This window comes from Haemaphysalis longicornis, unplaced genomic scaffold (assembly GCF_048455015.1).
Source record: "Haemaphysalis longicornis isolate Haplotype H1 unplaced genomic scaffold, Haemaphysalis longicornis Haplotype H1 scaffold_1, whole genome shotgun sequence".
Lineage (NCBI taxonomy): Eukaryota > Metazoa > Arthropoda > Arachnida > Ixodida > Ixodidae > Haemaphysalis > Haemaphysalis longicornis.
In genome coordinates, this window is record NW_027526203.1 from 260617827 (window position 1) to 260627741 (window position 9915).

Here is a 9915-nt window from a genome sequence, read left to right on the forward strand (position 1 = left end):
AAAGGAGAAAACCAGCAAAGAACCGTAAGTGCACCGACAAAAATACCAACCTTGGCTATATCTTTTGCTACGAAGTCATGGGTAGATCCACTCCACTTGGCGAAATATCTACATAGAGGGATAGAGGAGGTTTGAAGCAACTAGATAAAAAAGGTACTGACGGCGTTTTCACGAATACAACTTGGGGTGGCTGATAGTCACGAAGGAAAATTTGCCACGACTTTTGCCCTTTCCTCCATTCTGTCTAATAAAGACCGATGCCAACTATTAGCCATTGTTCAGCACCAATTTCAGCAGTTATCAAAAGGGACTTTCGGTCCGTCCTATGGTGGCACTTTAAAAATTTCCATGCCGATGAGCCTGACTCTAATCCCTATTGCATTATTTTATACACTTGATTCCCTTGGAGTAAAATATACGTGAGACCGGAACTTCAGTTCTAGTAGAGTTGGGAAAGGTCTCGGCTATATATACTTTGTGTTCGCTTTGTTTTTTTAGAGGTAATTTTGCAGGGGTGCTGAAAACGCTTGGAAGAAGGGCGACGTCAAAAAACCGACGAAAAAAGCTTGGCCGGCTTTATCAAGGTATGCTTCGCTTAAAAAAAATATTTTTCCGCCTTCTTTAGTTTCACGCCTTTTGCTTGCGGCCTCAAGTTCAAGGTCATTTGATCTCACGGGCTTGAGCGGCGGCGGCAGCTCCCGGCTTTCTGGAGTGAGAAAAGGCCACCCACCTCCCTTTTTTTTTTTGCTTTTTTACTCGGCTCCAATAAACGTTTTTCTCACTCACTCACTCCGTTGTCTTTTACTCACACTCAAGCTCACAACGGCACAACTTTAGCCCGCTTTCTCAAACCCGGTCGTACCCGCGCGTATAGGGCCGCATGTGCTTCTAAAGCTTACTGAAATACTCACGTGTGAGTGCAAATCAGTGTTGAGTTTGTGTATTAAGGACCATAGCACCGGGAATTTTGCATGAGAATTTGTTAAAACGGCCGAAAAGTTTGGGACAATTTCTAAAATCACTAAAATTGGTCGTCTGTTTCTTTGAGAAAAAAATTATTAGAAAATATATTTTCAAAGAAAAGCCTCCAATAAAGCTGTAAAATATGTTGCGCCTAGGAAAAGAACCAAGGCTTTATAAAAATGGTATAAATTATTGTCCTAGGTTTGGTTGAACACCTAAAGGGGCCATGCAGACAAAATACAAATTTCTGTTATTCGAGAGATTTCCTGTTTTATATTGTTCCTAGCGCTTGTCCGGAAGCAAACGATGCTTTATTCACTGAGAAATTAATCGATTTAAGTTAAAATTTTGATACTCCCGCCAAATCGTGTGTTTTCACGATGCCTGCAATGACATCATAAGTTCCGCTCTGCAGCCGACTGCGAAGCCTCGCTTACCGTTAGTCAACCTAGGGCCATAGTCAGCGAAGGGCCATCTTCTGCCTTTGCTTTGTTTTTCATCGTTCTTGTACCTGGCTTGTTTTTGTTAAGGTAGAAAATAATCGTTTCGTGAAACGTCGTGTTCGCTCTGCAAGTATGGTCATGTAAGACACCGTTACTCACGCCAGTCGACCAGTGTCGTCTGAGACAACCCCAAAGCGCCGCAGAGCTGTGAATCTACAACAAGTGACGCGCAGTACCAAGAGCAGTACACTTCGGTACTTCTATGTTTACATGTACTTCCGCAACTTCCACATTTTACCCCGCCATTCTTACTGCTATAAAAACAATGTGCCGTGAATTTAAGCGCAAGTAGCTCGTTCAACAAGCATGTAAGCGCTGTGTAATTTTCGTTTGCTTTTGGAGGCCTCAGCCAATCACAGAGCTGCCTCATATGACATCTTAGGTTCTATTGTGGGAAATGAGCTAGTGCGTCGCATGGCCATACCCTTTTTTCCTAATTATATGGCTAATTTGAGCGAAGTTTGCTGTCAGAATGATTCTAATGAGGTAATCCTTCGAATGAATTAAACTTGTGTTTTGTCTGCATGGCCCCTTTTAGTGGCCAAGGGCGCCAGCACCGATGACTGCACTTACGCGGGCGGCGGCGCTAGATTTCCCAGCGATGTAGCCCACTTCGAAGCAGTCAGAAACCACGGCGCACCCCTTTCCTTGTATAGGTGAAATCATGTCAAGCACACATGATGCTTCGCAAGTGAGCATCTAACCAAGTATATATGCGTACAAGCGTATAAATAATGAGTAAATGTCCAAAAAACAGTGTTATTTTAATTAAGAATAGACTGCGGAGCGGTTTTTGCGACCTACAAATAAAACCCAACGCGTTGAAACTACCTCCGCTTGCACGTGTCGTATACGCGGAGGCCTCCGTGTCGCCTCCGTGACGCGGAGGCCAGCATGAATGGCACGAAGGCCTCCGCGTCATCGCTTGCCGAGATGTGTTGACTAGGCCCCTCGCCCAGATGCTCTATACTTTTGAAAAACAATTGTCCTCTGAGCCTCGGAGGAAATGGGCCCTTGAGAATTTCTTCGTGGCGTCTAAGAAAACATTTGCAAGAAACTTCTGGTATGTGAACTAGTTTGGCCAGTATACAGTTACAAGACAAGCTTAACGGAATTGAAAATGATGACAGAAGCTGCATTTGCTATAATCGGATCAATATTTATTTAAATAATATCGGCACAACTTTTTTAACGCCAATGCACTGCATTTGTTGCGCTGTCTCCCTTGCCATCATGGTGAAAGGCTTTCGTATCGTCAAGGGCAGTGGAACGAGTCACTGGACGGCTCACTCCAGCCGCCCCTTGAAGTCGGGCTGGATGACTCTGCGGCACTCACTTCCAACTCGCCTTGATCCACGCCTGGAACGTCCATTGCTGCCGAGGTAGTCATCGTCGCTTACTCGGGGTCGCCTACTCGAAGTGCGTGACGCTTAGTCCAGAGGCTTTTCATTGAACTGAAGGCCGTAATCCACGGAGCGTAGCTCCTCGGGCAGTCTCTTCAAGCGCGTGGACCGACTGGACGTCTCGGTGTTACTCAGCGGTGTTACGTCTATGACGACTGGAAGCTGGCCGTCGGACTCCTTGGCTTCGGCACTCATCCGCTGCATGCCAGGAGTGATATCTGCCGTGGGTACCAGCGCTTTGGCTCTGCGCAGCAGCTCTTTGTCAAGCCGGGAAAGCTCCAGTTTCGCTACCTGCACAGTTGCAGCCTCCGGGGTCGAGCGCTTTTTCTTAAAATTCGAAACGCGTGAAATAACCGTGGAGGAACATCGGCAGCCGCTCGCACAAGTCGCTGCCGGCCCACCGAGTACCATCTATAATACATGGTTCCAAGGCTCTTCACCAGTTCTTGAAGGCAGTCGCCGTGCAAAGGCCAAGTTGTCATCATTACACAAATGATGGACCTGCGTGGACCGTTAGCTAGATTCATCTGCTGTTAGTAATGTCCTTCGTCATGTGCACCTGATTGATCCATTACCGCAGGGGTGCAACCTGATCTCGGTCGAAGTGCTTCTGCACCGGGTACGTCGTGGGATGCACTGGAGGGGCTAGACTTGACGCCATTCCTTTTCTGCTGTGTCTGCATCGCCTTCTGCGGCTGCTGCTTCCCCCATAAGGTCCCGGACCTTTCTCTAAATGCTTTCGCACTGGGAACGTCTGAAAAAACGCCGGAGGAGCAGTAGACGCCGTTCTTCTGCTTCTGCTGCTGCTGATGGCTGCGTAAAAGGCACATACTCACTGATGGTGATTGGCCATGGTCGAAGCATTTAAGTGAACACCAACGAAAGATAGTAGATGCCTGGGATTGAATTTCTATGTAAATATTACTACTAAATATCAAAAAATAAAATACAGTAATCAAATTTAACACAAATTTCGCAATAGAACTTTGGAAGATTTGAGTACCGTAACCATCTACAAACAAAGCATAACTCATGCGCATAGCCAACTTCGTTGCATGAATTGTGCACTCAAGGGGGTTTACGTCAAACGACTATATCGTTCATAATACGATAATACGACGGCCGTCATAATACACGAAACGAATGGCACCACAAAATATGATTTTTTTGTGACGTGCCAACAACAACAGCTAACGAAGAGAAGCTGCTTTTGCTTGTTCTGGTTACAGAACGCGTATTTAGAGAAGTAAGCTAGCCTCCACCAGCGGAGATGCCGAATAAGCATTAACTGACCGCTCCGTCGCATGCTCTCAGCTGTGCATGAAAAAATGTCCGACGTCACCTGATACCTAACACGTTGGACACAGAGGCGGTGAAATAAGGTTTGGCTCACGAAGCGACGCCGGTGTTCGTACTGAATTAGTCCGGATACTAAACAGCAATGATGCCTCCATCGTTTTCATTCCTTTGGTAACCCAAGTTTGGTATCGTGGACGCCAAGGGGATTTGAAATCCTTGGTTATGATTGTCTTCAAAATGGGCCGTTCATCTAGAGCCACTTTCAGAAAGCGAGTATACGACATCGCTTCTTGGGCGTGATGATCACATAATTCTAAATGAAACGTTAAAATCCATTTCCAGGTGGTGTGATGATTGGCAGATGAAAATAAACGTACTCAAATCCGCTTTTTTGATCGTAACGAGGAAAAAAATGTATTTCTGAATTTTCGTACACGGTAAACGACGCGCCCCTTACCAGGGTGACAGAGTATAAATACTTAGGGCTCACCATACGCATGATCTTAGGTGGCGATCCCATATCAACAACATTACATCATCCGCTCTGAAACGGCTATTTTTTCTCAGGCGCCGCCTGCATCTCGCGCCACCTGAGACGAAGCTGCTTGCGTACAACACATTCGTCAGAACAATCTTAGAGTACGCAAACATCGTCTGGTTCCCCTCCAAAAGAGTGCATATTAACAAAGTCGAAGCAATACAACGGAAAGCGGTTAGGTTTATATTCAACAAATACAAAATAACAGAGTCACCTTCCGAGTTATTAAAAAAAGCTGAGTTGCTGACCATGCAAAATAGGGCGAAATTAGCGCGTTTAAAGTTCCTGTTCCAATTGCTTCATAATCAGGTGAACATTAGTACCACAAACCTCATCTCGGTCGTACAGACACGACCGACGCGTAATAAGCACTCTTTTACACTCACTGAATTACCTTGCCGCACTAACTGTCTCAGGAACTCCTTTTTCCCTCTAGCGATAAGAGAATGGAACAAACTAAGCCCATCCATCACGAGTGCCACTTCAATGAAAACATTTTTAAAACGTGTGGAAAAGCAAATGGTGCAAATTTAATTTTTTTTTTAGCTCTAACCATGTGGCGCTACCCGTATTATAAACTGTCGTCATCGTCTGTTTGTATGTGTTACTCTGAGTCTTTTAGAGTTCGATTGCTTTTATGGCTGTATTTTTTGTTGAAAGGATCAACCAAATGTATACCTTTTCAGACATGAAGCTGTGTGAGTTTGCTTTTAGTGACGTCAGAGTGTATTAATGCCAGTAATATGCACACCATGATCACTGAAACCGCTCTGTTATTATACATTGTGCGCTGTATTGCTATGCATTTAGTACTGACTATCACATTCTGTGACGCATTTTTTACACTTCAATGTACTTTTTTTTGCCCACCTGCTATGATCTCTCACGAGATTGGCAGTATCTCTAAATAAATAAATTAATTTGTAAGCTGCTTAGTTTCTTACAGTGTTTCCCGCCTTTATAAGCTTTTTCACTGACCTGACGTGAGCGTTTGGTGTTGGAATTAAAGTGTTGACGAAGTGGCAACCGAAAATTTGAAGTTTTCATGCTTGGATCACATATGTTATGCAGACTTCAAGCGGGGAGCACTAAGCTCTCCGCTTGTAGTGACCCCAGGAGAGCATCCTTTTGTAATCGACGGAGCCAGTTCGGCGATGCAGATGCGACGCCAGTTGTACCATTGCTAATATCGCTCCTCCGTTTTTTTTTTTAGTGTGTGCAGAACCAAACAATAAAGGCACCCCCTCCCCCCTTGTTTTCAGTTGTTCACCTCTGCAATACGAGTACGACGACATCGGACCGCCTCGACTGATAGCTTCAGACGGCGTGTGAGGCTAGTTTACAAGCGTACGCCACTGCTGACAGCCAGCCGGCACCCCATGTTGGCAATCTTCGTGTTCCAGTTTGGTCTCCTGGGACTGCTCTGGACACTATAGGAGAAACAAGACGTCTCGGCGCTCTCTTCAAGCCTCGCCGCATCTCGTCTGACCTGGTTACTCTCTTGTTTTCTCTCACCGGGGGCGCGGCACTGTTTGTCTGATTCGTAGCCTCCTTTGTTTTATCGGCCCCCATTTTGACAACAATAAAAAAACTAATGGCAGTTATTCAGAAGTATATAGTAGTCGGTAACAACTTTGATAATTTGTGAAGCCGCGTATTTTTATTTTTTACGATTATCGAAAGCATATACCCCCCCCCCCCCTCCTCGTCGTAAAAAAACATCCGAGCCCTTGCTGCACATTCGACGCGTATAACAGTCAGTCCAAGTGATTGAAGTTCTCGTGATAAGGGGGCACAGACTGCGCGTGCCATGCACGGGAATGAGAGTTTTCCCTTGTTGTGCGATGCAAAGCGCGCGTACAGCAGAGCGATGTTGCAACTTAGTGTTCAGCCCATAAAGGAGCATCACCGATTTATACTGCATCCGCGCACTGCCATACCAAGAAAAGGGCGCTATTGTGCGCGCCTTGATTATTTTCGCGAGCGCTTCGACCGCGAAAAGGGATTCGAAACTGGTTCCGGTCCGCGGAGCGTGCTTTTGCCCATCGATCATCTCCTCTAAATCGCTGGACCATAGCGCGCCGGTCGGACGGACCAGCAGCCGCGAACGCCGCTATTGATTCCGCGCGGACGAGGCGCGGCCTGCTCTGATTGAAGTTCGGCGGCCCCCTTCTCTGCGCTGGCGCTTGCGTGAGCGCTCGCGAGCGTAGGCATCACGCCGCTGGACGCGGACGCACTGCGGCAACGCCGTTCAGAGAGGAACTTTATCCTCGTAGTCGTTCCGTCTTTGTCGAGGTCTGGACGAAACCATTAGCGCCGACGTTTATAGTACGTATCGCCGCTAAGAAAGGCGGAAACTGGCATGAGAATGCGCGATGCTGACTCGGGTCCCAGGCTTTCATATAGCACTAAATTCAAAAGAAAAAAAAAAAGCCGAATTGGCCTGGAGGAATCCCTTCATCCCAATGCAGTGAAATGACCAATCATTGATTCCAGACGAGCAATGAGGCCGAACATACGATTTGATTCGCGACATGCGATCGGTGGTTATATTTCTTAATGAACGTATGACGTTTCCCATTGCGCGATGCTACAGTGCAAATCGCCATCTTGAGTCTAAAAGAGTCTGGCCTGCCAGGTTAACACTACCCAGGCAACGTGCGTATTGTTAGCAGTAGACGTTAGAAACGACGTTTTACTCAATTAGATTGGCTAAGGGGGGAGATGACGTCACGGTTAAAAAATATTACGAAAGTTGCGCAACAGGCGAAGTCCGGAATTACGCGTCTACCCTGCTCCTTTCTACACAGCGAGAGTTTATTCAGTTGTATTGTGCCAAAGTAGGCTTACGGAGGAGGAGGAGAAGGAGTAAACTTTATTTGGAGTGAAAATTGCTTATTTTCTGGACCCATGCTGATGAGAGGTCTTCTTAGTCGAGAAGACCCCCGTTTTCTGGCGGACCCTTTCGACAGCTGAAGCCGATCACCGGGGTCTGACCTGGATAGCATACTTTCCGACTGCTCATAGGCTCGGGAAGGGGTTAGCGGTTAAGGGAGGGGTGTGAGAGCACTTCGAAGTCATGGAGTAGAGGGTGTAGCTATAGGAGGCAGAATTTGCAGGCGGAGAAGTAGGAGGCAGCGTGGATGGCCTGGAGAAGGGTGCCGCGGGGGTGCGTTCCTTTGGAATGCGGCGGTAAGTAGTGGCTTCGGTGGCCAACGTAGGAATTTATTTTATTTAGAGTGTCGCTTACAAATGCGCCGCACCAAACATGCGCACTGGCACACTTAGTAATTATAATAATCTCGAGTTAAATAACCATTAGGGGCGCTTGATGGGGTGTTACGTAAGTGCGGGAGCGAGAAACACCATTGTGCAAAAAGTGCGGTGCAAAGCAAAAACTACCATTCAAAACGCATACAATGCACGTGCTATACTAATAAGATAATTTACATTGTAATAAACAAAAATGGCTGTGAGGGAAGCAGGCGGCAAGTAATAGGTACTGTTAAGAGTTAAAGACCAAAAAGAGTTAACACAAGTTCTTTAAATTTACAGCCTTGGGTTTCCGGTCAACAAAATCTGGCAGCTTGTTCCATCTTTCGATGGCATGCGGTAGGAATGATTTGTTAAACGTGTTAGTAGAGCCGTGTAATAGTTGGACGTTCGTGGAAGTGAATAGACCGCGCGAATAACGGGGTGGTAAGAAGGAATGACAGTAATAAAATTTGTGGAAGAGGCATATCTGGCCGTCTTTAGATGAAATAAGGGGGGAGGGGGTGTTTTTATATCGGTGGCGCTAAGATGACAATATATTTAAATGTGATGAAGCGGGCTGCGCGATGTCGAACTGGTTCGACTGCCAGCAGCAACAAATGTCCATCACGGACTGGTTGAAACGAAACCTCCATTCCCGGCCGCGGCGGCCGCTTTTTCTGATGGAGGCGAAAAGCAAAAACGCCATTGCGTACACGAATTCGGCGCACGTTAAAGATCCCCAGGTAGTCAGAATTAATCCGGAGCCTTCCAATACGGCGCGCCTCATCGCCTGCGTTGCGTCGGCGCGTTAAGCCCTATATACAATCACTCAAATGAAACGAAGCGAGAGTGCTTAAAAACATAGTTCGAATCAAGCAAAGCTAAATGAACGCTTTTTCCTTGTCATTCTTGCCAATGTGCGTCTACTTTATTCACCGTTTTCATGTAAGATGTTAAAGTGCACCCGGGCATGCCGCCAATCTTTAGGTAGTTTTAAACAGCAGGAACGTATTCCAGTTTAGCTCAGATCAACGTTAGTTCAGATTTCGTGGACACTGGTGGAGATAAAAAAAAACGTTTCTTTGCATGTTAACAATACAATTCCAAGGTAGCGGTATGATACTAGTGAAATGCTGGTTCAGTATCTGTAGGGGAAATTCGTTTACCGAATGTATGTGTGAATGTACTCTTGGACATGTTGGGTATCATTAGAGGTTGAAAGCACCCGGTTTTTATTGTGTATATTTTAAGCCGTTTTGTATACAGTAAAACTTGCTCCTGGATACTGCGTATTTCTTGTTGACACTGCAAATTCTTTTTACAAGTGCCACCCTGCAGCATTCAGACCACCAGCGAGCTGGTCGCCATGAATATGCCGACATCGTAAACAGCAAGAGCCTCGTGACTGATGAAGCCAGTCACTCGCCGACGAAATGAGTTAAGATGAGGTCGGACGTTTCCCACGTCGAGTCCCAGGCGTTTAAAGGGACCCTGCAACACTTCTTCAGCTTTTTTTGAAATCATAAATGCTTGCAGAACGTAGTCAACCAACACACCCGATACTTAGACTAGGGGATCGCAAAGTACCTCAGCCAAAAATTACTCCTCTATGCCCATCAGGTAACTTGTAAACTCGCTCAAAAGATTTTTCTCCATTTCCCGTTCTTGAAGTTCTTCGATGGCTCGAATTGCGTCATTAAGGCTATGTAGCGGCTGTTGGCCGGTTTTCCTTCAGTTGTAGCGATGAGCGCTTTTCGATAGCAGCTTACAAAAAAAAAGCCACAAAAAAATTCCCCCGCATTTCCCCGAGGGGGAGAATGTGAAAGTGCGAATGCACGGTTGTCGGCCCGCTTGCGGCGCTTGCGCTCGGCCCCCGCAGCCCACCGCCTTCTCTTCCATCTCTTCCATCGGGTTTGTAGTATCACGTGTACACCACGCAGTTATCAAGCCGCTA

At 46.4% G+C, this 9915-nt stretch overlaps 1 protein-coding gene across 1 annotated transcript in view; it reads left to right on the top strand.

Annotated features, from left to right (window-relative positions):
* The window catches only part of LOC144144910 (bone morphogenetic protein receptor type-1B-like), a 147545-nt gene extending 141345 nt beyond the window's left edge, over positions 1–6200 (top strand). The window contains exon 10 of the mRNA XM_077676428.1: positions 5969–6200. Coding sequence (XP_077532554.1) covers positions 5969–6018 — 50 coding nt within the window. The 3' untranslated portion in view covers positions 6019–6200. The remainder of the gene's footprint in view (positions 1–5968) is intronic.
* The last annotated feature ends 3715 nt before the right edge of the window (positions 6201–9915 follow it).